The sequence below is a fragment of the Lontra canadensis genome, unplaced genomic scaffold (genome assembly GCF_010015895.1).
Source record: "Lontra canadensis isolate GAN:19392208 unplaced genomic scaffold, GSC_riverotter_1.0 scaffold1, whole genome shotgun sequence".
In the NCBI taxonomy this organism is placed as follows: Eukaryota; Metazoa; Chordata; class Mammalia; order Carnivora; family Mustelidae; genus Lontra; species Lontra canadensis.
The window spans coordinates 103,632,048-103,652,095 of NW_022630995.1; the positions used below are offsets into that span (position 1 = coordinate 103,632,048).

Sequence of the window (20,048 nt, forward strand, 5' to 3'; positions counted from 1 at the left end):
AGTCCCAAAGTTCTCTGAAACCACCGAAAGGGATTCAGGTCACAAGCTGTCTCCTCAATATACAGAGCACAAGGCTCCGCACCGAGGGGATGTCGTTATTTCCCCTAGGAACATATGTAAATAAGAAACAGCTCAGGGCTGTTGATGGAAATTTTAATAAATGCTATGAGCTTAGGTTATATACACATGCCTAATTTATTCTGGTGATTTTCTTCCCTGTTGTTTTTAGAAATTGAGTCAGATTAAATTATTCAAAATTTCTATTAAAACTAGATCCTTAAAATGGCAAACCTCTTGGATCAGACAAGTCTATACAAAGGAAAGGTTATGCAAGGATATGTGATAGCCTTAAACGCCACAGCAGATCAGCCGGTCTTTATTTGACCTTGATGGAACTCAACATTTAGGATTTTTAAGTGAGAGGCACCAAGAGTGAAGACTTTAAAAAAAAAAAAAATCAAGTGGGCAAGGGGGACAACAATAAAGCTGTTGTTGACCTACATATTTCGACACATGCCTTCTGTTCAACGTAAAACCCTCAGGAAAGAACACATATGTGAGAAAAAGCTTTCAGAAAACATTCGATTAAAAATAGTTATGCTTCCATCAGCTGTGTTTCAAGTTGTAGTCCATTGCATTTGATATTTATAACTGAAGAGAAAATAAAAATACCCACTGGTGAGCTATTTGTATTTTAGAATCAAGGTCATTGACACTGATTTCTGTTTGGCATAGAGTGGGCTCTGCTGGAGGTTGTCCTAGCAGCTGAGGACGGGTACTTTCTGCTGCTTTGGAAGAGAATCACTGAGAGTTTATGAAGCCCCATCGGACTGCTCCTGTTGGCGCCCTTCCACCTCTGTGGAGGAAAGCAGTTTGATTAATAAAAAAAAAAATCTGATGCATAACTTTCGGGAAAAAGAGGGAAACGAGCCTTCTTTGGCACTCCTTGCTGAGTCAAAAACAGGCAGGGACAAGCTTGGCCCCAAGGAAGCTACTTGTGCTTTTCTGCCAGCCTCTCACATTAGGAGATCCATGATGAAATCAGAACTGAGGAAACTTTAAAGAGAAACTTTATTGGATAGTATAATAGAATATTAAATGTTTAACAACAGGAAAGCTTTTCTTTAAAAAGGGCACATAAGGGTTAGTCTGCATATTTACTTTCCCTAGGTTTTTCTCTCAGTATTATTTTTTGTTGTTGTGAGTCAGAACAAGCTCCACGTTGTAAATGAATAAATTTTATCTAGCTGATAAAGAGGAATCAGCATGATCAAAGCGAACACTGATCTTCAACGGAGTTTAGTTTTAATTCTCATTTGCCCTGAAAAGGAGCCACGATATATAATAGAAAATTAGGGTGGAAGCCAGTAAAAATTAATTCTCTTGAAAATGCCAATATTTATGGAAGCATATTTATGCAGTAGAAGTCGTAAAGGCTATCAGAGAATGAAAGTTCAGAACACTGGTTTACTTACCAAGAAAAAGGAAAAAATGATAGATGGGTGGGGTTGTACCTGTAACTGTGTTTCATTTGAGAGACAGAGAGATCAGAAGCACACATGGTAGAATGTTAAGATCTATTAAATCTAGATAGTGTACCTGGTGTCTATTATACCAATTTTTAAATGTTCCTGAAATATGCTTGAAGTACTTTGTAATTAAAACAATTTTTTTTTTTTTTTTTTTTTTAAAGAATGTGAAGGGGTGCTTGGGTAGCTCAGTTCGTTAAGCATCTGTCTTTGGCTCAGGTCATGATCCCAGAATCCTGGGATCGAGCCCTACATTGAGCTCCTTGCTCAGCAGAGAGCCTGCTTCTCCCTCTGCCTGCAGTTTTCCCTGCTTGTGCTCTCTCCCTCTTTCTCTCTGTCAAATAAATAAATAAAATCTTAAAAAAAAATAAAAAGAATGTGAAGACTTACAGAGCAAGGCTCTAGAAGTGTGAATGGGATTCTGACTTGAAACGAAGCATGCAGAACACCAGATGGTCCAACAGTCCGTAGCCCGAGTTCTAGAAATAATCTCCACACTGGAAGAGCAGGTCTAAGCCTGGCTTACACCTAGCTTATGAGAAATAGGGTTTTAGGCATGGGATAAAATTCCAGTAGAAGAAGGAGGAGTGGGTAGACCCCTAGAGTTGTTTTAAAATGATTTAACTCTAGTATCATATTTGGACAGTTAGCAAGAGAGTAAGCCCAGTGGGTTTTTACATCCACTCATTCTATAAAGTGCCAGTTAGGGGTCTACAGCCCCCAAGTCACAGTCAACCCCAGTAGCTTTTGAGGTGGTCCCCTGACCCTTTGCTGTCGCCTGTGTGTGACAGAGAGCACGGGAAGCCACCAGCCTTTCAGACGCCTGAAAAATGGAGTGGTGTGCTTAAAGATAAGGGAAGACAGGACAGTAAGAGGCTGGAGGTGAAGAAAAGGCAGAGCCCGTAATATTTCACTGTTAAAGCTGAACAAATGTACTTTAATAAGGATGTAGCATATGTAGACCTCAGAAATAGCATTCCTTCCCAGTAAATCTAAATGCCCTCCCTCTGACTTCTGCAGGAATGGATTCTGGGGTAAGTGCGGGGCACTCCCCGTTATCCCTCCCTCAACTGGACACTGGAGGGGAGGATGGGGACCACCCACTGAAGCTCTCACTTGCTCACCCACCACCACGGCTCTGCTGGCTCATTGCCTGGGCGGAGCCTGTTTCCACTTTCACTTTCTCTTCTGCAACAGTTCACGACCAAGTGTTAACTTTTAGATATGAAGTCATCACAGAATATGGAATGTTGAAGACCTCTTTTTTCTTCTCTTTTCTTTCTCTTTCATATCCAATATGCTAGCTCAGAGATCCAAGAAGAAATCCTACAGTCACTGTGATCATCATGTTGAAAATAAGTATCTACTAATAATGGAGAAAAGTATGTATGTCTGCAACATAATATACTTAGGTGATTCCATATAACCCATGTGCTACAGCTTTATAGTAGAAAAGGAGGCAGAGGAGTGAGGTTACGTTTGATTCAACCCTGTGTCTAGATGGGTGGTTCCAAGGTGGCAGGGTAATTTTGCACACTGCCCCCCACCCCAGGGATACAGCAGTATCTAGAGACACTTTTGGTTGTCACAGTTGTAGGGAAGCTACTGGCTTCTAGCATGTAGAAGCTAGGGAGGCTGTTGAGTAACCTGCAGTGCGCTGGAAAGCCCCCTACAACAGAGAGTTTTCTGGCCCCAAATGTCAGTAGTGCCAAGTCTGAGAAACCCTGCTGCTGTTGCATCTGGCCCACTGCTTCCCTTCCAGCCTCACACAGAATGGGTGCTTAGTTCACTACAACAGAAGACAAGTACAATTGTAAAGATCCTCCTGATAAGAGGATCTTTACAGGTATAGGTATATCTTTATAGGTACAATTGCAAAGCTACAGGTACATCTTTATTGGTAAAATTGTAAAGATCCCTCTGATAAGAGATAGATACCGAGAGCAAATCTTTCCTCTGTCTAAATTTTACAGAGAGTCGGGATTTAAAACCCCTCCGTAACCTGAAAGGTCCCGTTTCACTATCACTGTCAAAAGTGAGATTGGGAGAAGAGCTCTGGGACAAATACCTCATGGTTGTGTCTTTCTCTCCCTCCTCTCCATCCTTCCGAGTAAGAGCTTTTAAGATAAATAAAATGACTTCCTTTAACTGTTATGAAGAGCAGAGGCATTTAAACTCTCAGGGAACAATGACCGGCTAGAACAATGACAGTTTGTAACAGATTCTCTAAACTGCTCTTCCTTTTCTTACAACTGGAATAAATGCTTAATAAGTATATGTTGAATCAGTGAATAAAAAATAAATGACTGGGTGAAATAATGACACCGTAGCTCAAGCGTAATAATGAGCAATCTTGCACATTTATATTTTGACTTTCTTTATTTTTAGTTGTTTATATACTTATATTTCCCACTAAGTGTTAAACTCCTTGATACAGAAACTATGATTTGATAAGAACATTTAATGCCTCCATTAGGCTGTTTCATTTCTAAATTATTTTGTAAATGTGAGGCAGCAACCACTATATGAGAAGGATGTATGAAGACTGAGCATAAGTGGATAAAGTTTTTTATTAGGTAATAAATTTACAACAAAGGTAATGCTATGTATTTGTTAGTATCAAAAATTGCTACTTAGCCACAAAAGCCTGAAGCATTACAAATAAGCAGTTCATGAAAATACCATAATTTGCATTTTTTTGGTACAGAGCCGGTCCAGAAAAAGTTTTTCTCTTAATGTTAATTCTTCAGTAATTATAACCAACACCAAAGTTGATAACACGTATCTTTCAATTACCCTTATCACAAGCACACACACATAAACACATGAAATATTTATGTATATGATACACAGACACATATGTTAAAAAGACAAGGGTTGGAGGGAGCCTGGGTGGCCCAGCTGGCTAAGCATCCGTCTCTTGATTTCAGCTCAGGTCATGATCTCGGGTCTTGAGATCAAGCCCCACATTGGGGCTCTGCACTGGTCATGGAGCCTACTCAGAGTTCTCTCTCTCCTCCTCTTTCACTTTTTGCATGCATGCACTCTCTCTCTTTCCAAAAAAAAAAAAAAAAAAAAGAAAGAAAGAAAAGAAAAAAAAAGTGCTGGTTCTGACTTCCTAACATCTGAGTACACTTTGCCCCCGAAGCCTCTCTCCCTCTTGTTTTCAGAGTTACAGTTCTCTGTTCCTTATTTTACCCTGGTCCTCCCATGTCCTGTTCCCTAGGTCCCTGCCTCCAGCACCCCACACGGATGCACTCCACGTGAGAGTTCAACAAGCAACAGTCTGCGAAGAAGAGCCAGCCATCCTTGAGAAAGACAGGTGAATTCCTCTCTGAGCCACAGGCTCCTCACAAACAACACTTTTTACCAACCAGGGTGGTTGTGAGGATTAGAAAAGATTATGTATCTAAAGCACTTGGCAACTCTTTGGTGCTTAATAAATGCTAATTCTCTTGTTTAATTGCCGCTCCTCTTTCCTCACCCAGGTTCTAAAGGACTTGAGACCATAAGACTGTGGTTAACGCATCGTATTTACCCAGCCTGATGACCCTGACTGGGAGAAAAACATCTTTTCATCCCACAGGGCAGCTAGCTAGGAGACTTCCAATGCAAAATGTCAGGTAGGACTGACACTAGATGATATGCGTGAGTGTCATTCAAATGGTAAGGAATGATATCACAGTATTTTGTCTTCTGTCTTGGAACAGGGATCAGAAATTAGAGAGGCCTGTACCTGGAAGTGGAGAGGGAGGAGAGGGAGAAGAGGCAGGAGGCAGAACACAAGGCTGGCAACACCAGAGACAAATTTCCTTCACATCACAGTTTTACTGAGGATCTGTCCTGTTGCCCTTCACCTAGTCCCCAAAACAAACCAACAACAAAATATAGAAGAATGCTCTACCCCAAGAGGCACTCACACCTTAGTGGGAATGGAGCTGATAGTCTTTTGCCAAAGTCTTGAATTACTGAACAAACAAAACTTTTACAAATAGCAGAATTGTAATTATTGACTGGTTTATCTGCAGAACTCTTAGCAATCAGCTTACGGAACATGGCGTCATGGTATGAGAATAAAAAGCTCAAACTAACTCTGGGAACGATATTCTCAAAAAGAACCTGAAGACATGTAAAAGGCTAAACCAAGCCTGCTCCAGGCACGTCTGGAAGCAGTAGGTTCTGTGGACCAGCACGTGTGATTTGTACAGTCGCTCAAGGAGAGGCCCTACAAGACTTGCAGGCTCTCTGAGGAACACTAATATACATGTTTTCATTCCATCTCTACAAGACCCTATGAGGTACAGACCATTAACATTTCTGCATCGTACATGTTAGGGTCCCGAGGGCTAGAAGTGTTGGGCAACCCAGGCAAAGGCACACAGCTCTTCACAGAGCCCAGATCTGAGTTCATGCTCTTAGATACTACGCCACATAATCCCACACCCAGTCATCTGCTGTTTCTCACTACATCTCCCAAGGGCTGAAATCAAGCACTTCTTTCGAAGACTTATTAAAATTTCAGGAAGCATTGCAACTAAAAACCACTTGAAGATGATCAAGAAGTAGTAAATGTTGGTTGATGTTGAGATAATTTCTACTACATGGAAATATTAATAGAATCTTAAAATGTGTCACTTCTATTGCTAAGAGACAAATTTCTTACTTAAAAATTAAAATGATCATGTGAACAGTTTAGGACCAAAGGCAGATGGTACTCCCTTAAAGCATTCCTTTCTTTTGCTCTTAGGCAATAAAATCTGGAATCATATAGAAGGACATCACAAACTTACTTTGACCTGAGGGTAGGACTTCTTGTTCTTTTCACTAGATGCACCAGGGAGTCCACCATGGGATGGGCCTTCACATACATAACGGAAACGAAATCCTCTCTGCAAAGGTGAATACAGAGTCAACAAGTTTGAGAAATACTTATTAAAAATTATAGGGGCACAGTTATATACAAATTTTTTTTTTATTCTTGTATGTACTAGGTTAGAGAGGAAAAGCATACACTGTGAAAGGGGACTCTACAAACAAGAACCACTTTTCCCATAATCTTATTATAAACATAGATGTCAATTGATACCTGTGTACTGAGCTGTGGCTTAAAAGCCAGGTCCCTAACCTGGCAGGACCTCTCCTGCTGTGCATATGCGGAGAGTGAGCTGCTGAAGGTTTTAAGCCCGGACTGGGCATGCTGCAGCTTGTCTGAATCAGAGTTTCCTCATCTCGAATTGCTGCAGCCAAGCTCCAAACTTGGCCACATTACTGACTTAAGCTTCTTTGACTCTTACTTAAAGGCATTCCTTTATCTACTCTGATCACAGTTGGTTCAGGAGGGATTATAGAAATGTCCTGTTAAATACATTGCATCCGTGTTGTAGAACATACTCTGCTAAAGTTGAGAAGATTTCGGATCTTACGATTATTGATACTATCAAGCTCAGGCTTGGTATGTTAACTGACCTGAGTAATCCAAAACCAGATAATCCCTTTCAATATTCTTAACCCAAGAATTCTATAGATGTAGCAAATCAGTGAAGAGATGGCTGGAAGCTTTGAACCATGTGAACTACTGTGGGCTGATGAACACCAAAGTTCCATGTTGTTGTTGTTGTTGTTGTTTAATCTATACAGATGAGAAGATTAGACAAGACCATCTGTAAGGTCTATTCCAGTTCTAGCATTTTATGCTTTGCAAAGCTAACAGTGATAACTGTACCTATTTGTATACCAAGAATGAAGCAGCAAGGGATACTATGAAAATGTATCTGACATTAAGGAAGCTTAATATTGAGGGAGGTTTTGATGTTTTTCCTGAAAGACTCAACTTTATACAGCTGTCAATCAGTATGTTGGTATTATAGTTTAAATTTAACCAGTTTTTCTTTTTTAAAATCCTTTTCAAATACCTTAATATACTTGAAGGAACAGCCTCACCTTCCATTTATTTTTATAGTGGGATTGATTTCATATAAACAGTGCTAGATCACTAGGCCATCAGGAGCTCCACACACCCACTACCTGACAGTCGGGGCTTTCTACTTTCCATACTCATAACAGTTGCAAAGCCTGGCAAACGCAAAGGTTTTAACAGTTTTAAGTCGTGGCTCAATGTAAAAATTCTTGCCCTCCTTAGATTGCACGACATTTCATTATTCATCATAGGGTCTTGGAAAATATTCTATGTGGTCCAGGGGCCCTAAACTAATTTAAACCTCTGGTAAGTGTCTGGAACCTCCCTATATTTTCTGAGAACTTTCTGATTTCCAAAGAGGATTGGTCCTAAAGCATATTTCACAGGATGAGTAAGTAAATTGCCTACTGTGGGAAAGTTCCTCAAGTCATACACAGATCTAGAGCATATGATCAACTCAATAACCTGGGACTTAAAACAACTTCTGCATATGACTCCTCAGGAGAATTCAGACCTAATACCAGGGAAACCTTTTGAGGTGAGGTTAGTCATGAGGAGCAATTCCTCTCTTTTGTTTCTCACCAAATCCAAACCAAAAAATAAGTTATAAATTCAGCCCTACACCTTTTATAGACAAGGGCTGTTGGTTTATTTTTAATAATTGAATGAAATTTCGAATAGCATGAAAAAGCAGCAGCATGTGTTACAGAAGCCTCCAGAACTGACTAACCATAAAGACAGAGATTTACTGACTGCTAATCTACTTAAATACAACCTCAGTTTTTTTAAAAAGCATTAGATAATTAGCACTGAATAATACGTGACAGAACTGGATATTCTAAAGATTAGTTGTCTACGCCATGACTCATCTCTGTCAGAGCTGGGGAAAATTGTGGCAAGAAAAAGTATTTTTCTAACTTTTATTTAAAGTTTTTTTAATGAAAAAATTTAATAAAGTCATTCATTATCTTTAATCACAAAATTCCTTTAGGCAGGTGGAAAAATATACACACATATACTTTTATATCTTATTAGGAGTCATGTCAAATGAAATATGAGGAAAGAGAAATGTCTCAATAGCTTGCAAACAGTTTGAAAAACAATAGGTAGCATTCATGGTTGCATAAGAGGATCTAAACTTCTGTGCATAGGAATTTTTAACCTGAGGATGGAAATTTATTACATTTTTTTCAGGAAGATAGGATGTCTTCACATGTATAGTCGAAATGTGTTTCTGATTCTAAATTTTTGAGATTAGAGGTTTGTCGATCCACAGCCATTCATTTTAGTAACTCCATTTGCTTACGATGAGTCATCAACCTCAAAGGCAAGGGCTACATTCATCCGGTCAGAAAGTCTGACTTGAATGCAATCTTTTTTACTTTCACTGGAGTCAGACATCAAAATAACATCAGCTTGGTAAACAAACACATTGTGTTACTCAGGTGAGCTTTTAGATATCTGTGCGTAGTGAATTAAATCTTGAATTTTGGAACACAGTCCTTTAGATAAATCATAGGTGTCAATTTTTCCTTATGATTGTTGGACCCATAATAGGGAACTGCATTTAAAAATTCTTATTATTTATGCTTATGAAAATAGATATTTGAAAAACATGCTTTGTCTGGTATGCAGAGACAATAGATTTGGGTTTGATGTCTCATTCTCATGAGTTAATGCAGATTTTGCAAGTTAGGGAATTTTCCAGGAGGCCAGACCACTGCACAGGCTTCCAGGAGATAAACTTGCACCGGGAGGGTCTTTGAGAAAATGGCTACATCTTGTGAGAAGTCACACTAAAGAACTGGACATGGAGGTAAGGCAAAGCAAGTCCTGCTGGCAGCCCATGGAGTGGGTCTGCTACCGCAAGTGACCAGAACAATGTCCGAAGTCTCACGTGGCATTCTCCGCATTGAAAGCTTTTTATCTCGGTTCAGCCCTATAATGATAGTTAAGATAGTTCTATCCTTTAAATTCTAACCGAAATCTGAACACATATCACAATTGCAGTAACCACAATGGATGGATGCTTTATTTAAGTTCTTGACCTAGTTAGCACTGGTTCAGTGTTACACAAAGCAGAAGTGTTACCCTCACTCTACTGAGCTACTAGAAACATTAAGAAATGTTTTGGGTAGTAAGTGCAAGACAGCAGGTATATGCATCTCCAGTCTCATCAAGTGTGGTAAACACATCCATTCAGAGATCTACTTACTCTGTCCTCATTCTGTGGGGACTTGTACCAGTCTAAAAATCCCCTAATAATTCAGTTCTCCCCATACCCTCTAAGAGAAGCATGAAGATTCTCTTCCCTCCTCTTTCATAAAAATGGTCTCATCTAATTTCCAGTAAATATTTATGCACACGGTCGGGGCATGGTGAGGAAGCCACTTCAATTCCCAGGCATCCCCGACAAAATTAGTGGTAAGAGGAAGAACCTGACAAAATAAAATACTCCTCTTCAGTCTCCAACGGGGGTGAGTCTCAGGTTAACACCAGAGGGACAAGGACTCAATTGTCCCTCTTAATACATTATCTACACCCACTGGTACTTAAAATCTTAGGTCACATGCTCCAAAGAAAAAACAAAACAGGCTGGAACTTCTAAAGGAAGGAGGAAGGTGAAGAACAGAGTTGTGCAGGAACAGAGTTGATGGGTGTACATTAGTGTATACGAACTGCATGGATGGCCGTTTCCTTATAAATGGAAATGAATGGAGACAACCTCTGCCTTTCCTAGGAGTGGCCTGCTATGCAGAGATGGTGGAGATAGTGAGATAGCAAAGATCTATAATCATCTAGGTTTTACAGAACTACTACTGAGGCTCAGGACACTTGGAAGAATGTGAAGTAGACAAATGAAGTTATCAGATAATTTGGCAGGCTGCTGCATTTCTAGATAAGCTACCCCCTTCGTAAAATTCACTTGTCATTTTATTCAGTACTTGAGATATGAATATGAGACTTATGGATCTCACATTTAAAGACAAAGTCCCATCCCTTTAACTCTTACCTGTTTAGGTTGCTCTAATATTTGAAGGTATGGACCATCTGCTAAAAGCAAAAACAACAAACAGAAAGCAAAAGAAATTGTGAGGTTTCTCAAATTGGCTACAAGATATAAAGCAAATTAAAAAAAAAAAAACAACCCTGAAATTATGTTTTTAAGTAGAGGTTTCAAATTCATTTTTTAGCTAATATTCCATACCGATATAATCTAACTTCCTCATTTGACTAGCAAATTTATTTTTAATAACAGTTTTATGCCTTTAGAGAACCATGATAAATAAACACTTGTTGAATGGTGATAGCACATTGCATGATCCAAGAAAAGGTGTGATGTCTGTCTGGCAAGGATGAAGAGGTCAACAGCCTTCACAATCTTGACTACTAACAAAGCATTTTGAAAATGACACAAATACCAATTAAAAGCAGCAACCATATCCTGGGCACCATGACATTTCCTTTTGCTTTCACATCATTAGACACTGACTTCCATTCCTCAAAGAGAATGTGCCTCATGTGAAAGTAGAAGAGATGGAGTGGGCATCCACATGTGTGAAACACACAGAGTGATCTCAGGCTACCTGCCCTTCTTCCTGAACTCAGTGTTCAGTTCCTTTCCCTTATTTGAATCCCCACGTGCCGCCTTCATTCCCCAGCTGGCTAGGCTGCCTCCCCTGCCCTCCCAAATTTCATCTGGTCTATCAGACCAAAAGTCTGGTGGACTTTTCTTGCTAATTCATAGCTTTTGATGTTTGTGTACAATTTCCGAATACTGAATACTTTCACATCAACTCCTCTAAAACAGCACAGGCATTTTAGAAAATCCTTTTTGAAAATAATTTAACTGAAGACAGGTGCATTTCAATAAATTATTGCAAGAACATAAAGAAGACTAGAAGCTTAATCCATACCCTGACTATATCTGACTATGGAAAAATCAAAGGCAAATCAGAACCTCTGGTAGGATAAAATCAAATTGTTCGATATGAGAAAGTCCCTAAGCTCCCCAGCTGGTTTTTATGCTAATAGTCTAATAACCTACAGCTCTGTAACAGAGGCATACGGTGTTTCTCACTCATTTGACTGTAAATTAGGATGTCTGATACCAACAAAATTCTAGGAGAATGGTTCTGTGTTCATTTCAGTCGCTACAGTCTCTTAGCCAGAAGTTTATTCTTTTAGAGAACAGAAATTCATAATATTTTGGATAAACAAGTTTATGAAGATTTAAACCTTCATTTTGAAATTAAAAAATAAACTATAACTTAAGAGAGAATTTATTTTTATCTTCTCCGTGTCATGATAAATCAGGATAAGGCTAGAGAACTGGAGGAAACAAAGGTATAATTATTTCCTGTTACTATGCAAGAAATTTATAGGGAAGTCAGTTAAAAAATGACTAAATTTGAAGCAAAACATACACAAGGAAAGGAAAAATGGGTAGTGACTGGCCAATGCAGTATTAATTTAAGAAAATTATCTTCTCTTATCTATATGAAATTTATCCTGGATACCTTAAAATACTTTTAGGAAAAAAGCTGCAATTTAAAAATTTTCCAAAAAATGGCTAGGACTTAATTTTTGATAAGGAGATAAAATTGCTTAGAAATAGAAATATTTTCATGCTACTAATACAGCTTGTGTGATAAGGTAACCAATCTACTCATAAAAATATTCCCTCTACAAAGCTAAATCAAAAAGAGAGACTTCTAAAAAAGTAACCTTTGTATGTCATGGAAAATACAGAAGAGTTAGGTCACATTTACATTAAATTTCAATCTATCACTTATTAACTCTTCTAAAAATACTTTGAAGGTTTATTATTTTTGCTATATGGCTTAATTTCCTTTAAGTATGTGAAATTCCAAGGTTTGGGAATTTTATTAATTAAATGGGGCCATTTTTCTCTTTTAGGGAACACACTCAAAAGTTAAATCAACTAGAAAACTAGATTTGATATGCATGTATTCATTTTAATGCCAATTTTCTTTTGGCCACATTTCTATGCCATGAAGTAACATCCCACTATGTAGAAAAATTTAACTTACACATAACATTATAGACCTAAAAGTTGTACATTATCACAGAGAGTTTTCAAGAAGTAGTAGAACTAATAGTTTCAGATTTCAAGAAGATACAACAGCCCATATAAGAATTACAAGTTAATATCGGTCTACATAACCTCTCTACCCTTTTAAAATGTGAATAAAACATCCATAAATCTTGGATCATAAAAACTGGACTATGCCACTGCAACAGAGAGGGAAAAACATAACATAAACATGATGAGGTAATAACGGGGATATGAGATTTTGAGGTATAATTTTAAGAGTTTTTCTAATACTATGGCAAAATAATTTCTACAACATGAAGCTCTGACCACCTCATATTTACGGAGATTTTTCAACCTCCATAAACGTGATGAAATAAAAACATTAAGAAAGCATCTACTCAGGGTACTGTTTGGCCTTTACAAAGCGTTAAATGGAAATGTTTATGTTTTCCAGGGGCAGAACCAAGTTCCTAGGCTTTCAATAAAGCACTGATACTAAGAAAGAACTTTGAACCCCAGAATAAAAAGTTCACAGGAAATGCAGAAGATACCAAGATCTCTACTTGTTCACAGGAAGTTGACCTACAGCTCAGAATTCACAGCACTTCACGGCAGCCTACAAAATACCCTTTGTGGGGTAAAGCGAGACAGCCCTCAGCAGTACGACTTCTGCTAGGAAGGGGAACATAGAGCAGATTTATTTTTTCCATCCCAAGTATTCCTAGATATACGTAATAGAGATTAAAAAAAAGATCATTTCATTTTTGATTTAAAAAATGAAAAGTGTGCACCATAGTAACAATAATAATTTTAAGCGAGAACGATCTTAACTGGATGAAGTCTTTCAATGAGGACAACCCAAGTCCACGGTAAATAGAATAGCTGATGTCCACTTCGGTGATTACAAAAGTCTCTAGGTTTTTTTGTTTTTTGTTGTTGCTGTTGTTTGTTTTATTAATATTTTTTTTTTTTAAGTAATCTCTACACCCAACATGGGGTTCAAACTCACAACCCTGGGATCAAGAGTCATGTGCTCTACTAACTGAGCCAGCCAGATGCCCCCAATACAAAACTCTCTGTTCTATATACACCTTACAAAATTTACTCAATCTGCTTGGGAGCATATGTTAAGTCCCACTGGTGATATGAGGAGCACATAAAAAGAGACATCACACAAAGCTTACATACAAATCAATAAATAAAAAGAGATTAAATGAGCTGATTTTTAAAACTATTCATATAAGATTCAACAATTTGTCAATGGTAAAACATAGTCATGTTAGAAGGAAGGATGATTATCACAAGTTTTATCCAATGTCAGAATGTGAAGCCAAAATCTTTTTAAAAAGATGATTTTTCTACTGAGATGATGTTTACGATTTTGTAAACTTTTATAAACTTTGTTTCCCCAGAGCCTGGCATCGTGGATGGCACCCAACAGACACATAAATGTTTGGGGAATAGATCTGAGAAGTGGAGAGTACCTCATGTGCATCTGGGATAAAGGAAAGAGGAGTTGTACAGAATCAACAGCTATTAAGACTTGGTGAAAAGGAAAATGCTACCAGAAAAAAAGTCCTTCCAAGCCATCCTCACAGATATGACTAACAACTGTTTAAGTCAGACAACGGGTAAGTGGGGTGGAACATGTTTGTGCAAAAATAGTTCCAACAAGTCTAGTGACAGTTGGGTTTTTAAAACATATATCACCATTTCCTTTCTAGGAGTCTTACTGACTGTCTAAAAGAAGCTATTAGCAAATCTTGAATTAAAAAAAAAAAAGCAAAAGCAAAATAAATGACAGGATAACAGGAATGAAGAGGTTTCTTACCTGTAGGTAGTGGCATGTCTGGTTGAAATAATTCTGGGTTAAATATTGTATGGGACAAAGAATCCAAAGGAAACATCTGTAAAAAGGAAAATTTAAATAATTCAGTCCTTATTTTTCCAACATTGTATTAAATATTTGAAGTTGGAACACCTAAAACAATTATTGGATAACCAAAGCAAAAAAATATCTGGAAATATTTCAAATCAGGATTTTAAAAACACTTTCATGAGACCTAGCAAAATTCTCATGTATACAGAACTTTACATGTTTGGGCCATGTTTATGTGACAAAGGGATTTGAGAAAAATGACCTAACTATAAAGTCCAGAGAGGCCAGCACCCGGTGTAGCTTGCTTATTAGTATTTCTTTAGGTCCCAGTGTCTATTTATTGCAGAGTGGATCCTTAATATATTTTTTAAAAGATTTTATTTATTTATTTGACAAAGAAAGAGAGATCACAAGTAGGCAGAGAGGCAGGCAGAGAGGGGGGGGGGAAGCAGGCCCCCCGCTGAGCAGAGAGCCCGATGAGGGGCTCGATCCCAGGACCCGGAGATCATGACCTGAGCCGAAGACAGAGGCTTTAACCCACTAAGCCACCCAGGCGCCCCAATCCTTAATTTTTTTTTAATAAATGATTTAAAGCTGTACTCTCAAAAATATGAGCATAGGAATATAGTCCTAGAAATCCTAGAAATATTTCTTTTATGATGGTAAAGAAATGCATACTCTAGCCATACAACTTCAAGACCTTTAAGAATTAGGCAATAGCCCTGGAGCGATTTACAAAAGAATTGAAAATATAACTTTCAGTCTAAGCAGCAGATACGACTGAGAACAGAGCTCCCTCACTTTTTTTTTTTCTACCTTTACTTACCTAGCACAATGCAAAATACCTGGAATTTGGTGGGTGTGACAGGCTGGATAATGCACCCTCCCCACTAAGACAACTACATTCTAATCCCCAGAACCTGCAAATGCTATCTCATAGAGAAAAAATAATTTTGCAGATGTTATTAAGTTAAGAATATGAACATAGAAGTGCCTGGGTAGCTTGGTCTGTTGAGTGACTTCCACTCAGGTCATGATCTCAGGGCCCTGGGACTGAGCCCCGCATCGGGCTCCCTGCTCACTGCGGAGTTCTGCTTGTCCCTATCCCTCTGCCAGTCCCCACCCCTCTGCCAGTCCCCACTGCTCATGCTCTCTCTCTCATATGAACATAGAGAGATAATCCTGAATTATCTAAGTGGGCCCAGTAAGAGGGATGGAGGAGATCAAAGTGTACAGTAGAAGGTATGACTGGAAAAAAGAAGTTAATGTGATGAAGGGGTGACGGGCCAAGGAATGTAGGCTGCCTCTAGAAGCTCAAAGAAGCAAGGACAAGAAAGACTCCAGAAGGAACGCAGCCCTGCGAACACCTGGATTTTAGACTTCTGACATTCAGACTGTAAGAGAATAAATTTGTGTTGTTTTAAGTCACTAAGTGGGTGGTAATTGGATACAGTAACAACAGAGAACTAACACAGTGGGTAAGTGATATGTGTTGATTGAATTATGTATTCTATCTTGATAAGTCACTAATAATTACCTATCCCAAGAGGAAATTTCCTTTACAATTAGTTTATTCAGGACTTAAAATTCGTATTTCTGAGCTTAATATTTGTTTCAATCTAAATAAGTCATCTGTTTGTAACGTCTGTGGACCGCACATAAAACCAACCGTATTTCATTCTTTATGATACACTAGTTAGTAAGCTGGTGTTAAACAACAAGAAAAACCAGCATTACAATTTACTCCTTCTTTTTTAAAAGATATTTATTTATTTATTTATTTGAGAGAGAGTGAGTGAGCAAGCAAGAGAGCATGTACAAGCTGGGGGGAGGGGCAGAGGGAGACGGAGAAGCAGACTCCTCACTGAGCAGGGAGCCTGATGCAGGGTCGATCCCAGAAGCCTAGGATCATGGCCTGAGCTGAAGGCTGATGCTTGAGCTGAAGGCAGATGCTCAACTGACTGATCCACCCAGGCACCCCTCCTTTTTTTTTTTTATTAGTATATTATTGGAGGTTCCTGGGACCTATGAGCCTAGCATGCCCAGTTAAATCAAGAGTAAGAAACATGGTGTTTAAATAAAGAACATTTCAGATCCAGCTGTGAGGTATGCAAATAATTCAATTGAGGAACAGTAAATCTGCTCCACTTCAGTGCTTACGAGTAAAGTTTATCTATGCTATTTGTTGTTCGCTGGAAAGAAAATAATAGGAATCAAAAAAAACATGCTATCAGGGCCCCTGGGTGGCCTAGTGGGTTGGAGCCTCTCCCTTCCGCTCAGGTCATGATCTCAGGGTCCTGGGATCAAGCCCTGTGTCGGGCTCTCTGCTCAGTAGGGAGCCTGCTTCCCTTCCTCTCTCTCTGCCTACTTGTGATCTCTGTCTGTCAAATAAATAAATAAAATCTTTAGAAAAAACAGAAAAACAAAAAAAAAACCCCATGCTATCTTAAAAAATGGGCCCTACCTTACAGAGAGTATTGGCCGGTCGGTCTCAGAACAAGAGAGACGACCTGGCCAGAAAACGTCTTCTCTCTGGTCCTGTGGCAGGCGGAGGGGCCAAACTAACCTAGTAGAGAGCAGAGCACTGGTCTTGGGAGCAAGGCGCACACTCCACTTCAGATGAGGCAGACAGAAGCCGCGTTGTGAGCTGCAGCTTGCTGTGTGCTTTAGGTCACAGTCGGAGAGCAAATTCCGAATACATTAAAACACGCGGGATATTTCACTGAGGACATGAATGCCTCAGGAAATACATACCGTTAAGCTTGAGACAAGGGAAAAAAAAAACCCACCTACTTCAAGAATCTCTTGCCTCAAAAATGGAAATATCAGATCGTACCCCATCTGTTGCTGATGATCACAAAAGTGCCCACATAAGAAAAACTCTCAAAATGAATGTTTTCAGCAGGTCTTACTTTTGTGTGGCATAAAGGACCATCTCTTGTTGATAAGATTTCCTGTGTATAGACAGGAAAGCATGATCTAAAACCAAGCAGAACAGCCCTAATGCTGGTTAGAGTTTGCCTTCCAATGTTAGAGATAGCATATTAAAAGTGAAAAGGTAAATGAGTAGCCAATATCTTTTCTGCTGTAATCAAAGAAAATGTTCCTAGACTGATCCTATATCACCATTTGTACAATAAAATTCAAAAGGAGCATCTTAATGTGAAAAGCAATGCCTACTCATTCTTTCTAAATAAATCAGAACATTATCAAGAGTAGTGAATGCTGCACAAGTTTATTTTATTTGAAGAAGTGATACCAGATACTTTAAAAAGTATTTCACTTTTGGTTTTATTTTCCTGACTGATTGTTTGCATGCGTAAATTTGGAAAATCCATTTTTTAGGTGGTTGCTGCTAAAGTTTTTTTTTTTTTTAAAAAGATTTTATTTATTTATTTGACAGAGATAGAGATCACAAGTAGGCAGAGAGGCAGGCAGAGAGAGAGAGGAGGAAGCAGACTCCCTGCTGAGCAGAGAGCTCGATGCGGGGCTCGATCCGAGGACCCTGAGATCATGACCTAAGCCGAAGAGAGAGGCTTAACCCACTGAGCCACATAGGCACCCGCTGCTCAAGTTTTAATGTGAAATAATTATGAGTCTTGGGCCAGGGTGTCCTGGTACCCAGCATTCCCACTCCTTATCTAGTCTAGCAAACTACATATTCCAAATCACAACATACATAGACTTTCTCTGGAAAGTCCTTCATAACCCTGCCCTTCCCTCCCAGGTAGTAGAGTGATCACTTTGGACATTTCTGGATCATTCTGTGCAAATTACTACAACAGCATTTATCACCATATAGAAACTATGTTTCTGTCCCTCCTATTAGAATGGCAGCTGTATCACTTGTTTTGTAGTCCTTCTTAGCCAATGTCCTGGTACATAGTAGTGCCTCAATAAATAGCTGATGAATAAATAAATCTCAATATTTTAAATACTTCTTAAAAATCATTAGTTAAAAATATAATATTGTTATTACAATTACCCTAGAGTCTGAAAGCTGCTTTCAAATGGTTCATTTAACATACATCTAATATAAAGTATATAAAACACATATGTATGTATGTATGTATGTATGTGTCTGTATATATACATACACACACAGAGGGAGGGAGGGAAAAGGACAGAGGGAGAGGGAGGGAAGGATGGGGAGGAAGCAAAATATTAATAATTTACCAAGATCTGTTGGACTATTCAATATTTCTCTAGGCCTGAAATTTTTCAAGGTAAAAAGTTGGGTGAAAAAGGAAAAAAAGACACTGATATCCCTTCATAACTGAAAGTGAATTTATAATGAACAGTTTTATGTTCCCAAAACACATTCATTCAGTCTTTTCAACACCCTTGTGAGTATGGGGCTAGAATTCCCGTTTTGCAAATGAGAAAAGTGGGATGTGGGGGGCTAAGTGATTCCTCAAGTTTTAAGAGCTCATAAGTAGCAGCCAGCACCTACATAAAGATATCTGAATTCTAAGGCCAGAGGTCTTTTCATTACACTAATTTGCTTCATTGTTAGATGAGTTTTAAAAAAATATTTTGTGTTTCCCCCAAAAAGATACACTCAAATCCTAACTCCCAGTGCCTGTGTACATAACTTTACTTAGAAATAAGGTCTGCATGGATGTAATCAAGTCAAGATGAGGTCATACTGAAGGATGGACCCTAAATCCAATGACTGGGGACTTTGTGAGAGGAAAGGAGAGGGAGATTTGGATACAGAGATCTAGGAAGACACACAGGGAAGAAGGTAGGCGTGCAGGAGCAATCCAGCTACGAGCCAAGGAGTGCAGAGGATTGCTGGCAACCACGGCAGGCTAGGAGAGAGAGGCCTGGGACAGAGTCTCCTTCAGAACTTACAGAAGTAACCGACCCTGTCATCATCTTGATTTTGGATTTTGATATCCCTAGCCTCCAGAACTGTAGGAGAATATATTTCTGCTTGCTTTGTTTTGTTTTTAGAGAGGGAGAGGGGGAGGACACAGAGAGAGAGAGGGAGAGAGTATCCCAAACAGGCTCCACACCCAGTACAGAGCCTGATGTGGGCTTGATCCTACAACCCCAAGATCATGACCTGAGCCAAAACCAAGAGGCATATGCTTAACTGACTATGTCTCAGGCGCCCCATATATTTGTTTGTTTATTTGTTTGTTTTAAGCCATCTGGTTTGTGATCATCTGTTACAGTAGCCTAAGGAAACTAATAATGGTAGTTATCATTTGACTTGTAGCATATATAATTTTTATGCAATAGTATGTGTGATAGGAGGATTTGAGTTACTCATTTTATAGGACATGTCCCCTCTGACCTCACATGGAGGGCCAGAGAAACGGCAAAAACAATTTAAAATAAATTTTTACCAATTTTAGAGTTTTCCTGATAAATAATACTGCTGCCTCTGTATATTTAAAAATATGAATCCACTTATAAAAAAGTTATCGGTGAGATTATAATACTTACTTGGTCATGTGCTCCCAAATATGTATCGTCTTCTGCCATTCTGGAGCTGTGCATCAAAACAAAACCAAACCAAACTATAAGAATGGAATGACACTTAAGAATTCCATCATGCAGGAGTAAACTACAGTATTCCAGTAACACCAAACATATCCTTTTTAAAAGATCTTTGAAGGGGGGACAGCAACCTTAGAAGAGTAGTTCCTTTTT

The 20,048-nt window shown here is 38.8% G+C and overlaps 1 protein-coding gene across 4 annotated transcripts in view; it reads right to left on the reverse strand.

The window, feature by feature from the left end:
• NFKB1 (nuclear factor kappa B subunit 1) overlaps positions 1-20,048 on the reverse strand; it is a 117,219-nt gene that overhangs the window by 74,055 nt on the left and 23,116 nt on the right. Inside the window, exons 2-5 of one of the 4 annotated variants that reach the window (XM_032860872.1) lie at positions 19,842-19,887; positions 14,337-14,412; positions 10,460-10,500; positions 6,320-6,418 (exon numbers count right to left, since the gene is read on the reverse strand). In XM_032860872.1, the coding sequence (XP_032716763.1) occupies positions 6,320-6,418; positions 10,460-10,500; positions 14,337-14,412; positions 19,842-19,880 (255 nt within the window). In that variant the 5' untranslated portion in view covers positions 19,881-19,887. The remainder of the gene's footprint in view (positions 1-6,319; positions 6,419-10,459; positions 10,501-14,336; positions 14,413-19,841; positions 19,888-20,048) is intronic. The other 3 variants (XM_032860854.1, XM_032860866.1, XM_032860860.1) reach the window with 3 other exon arrangements.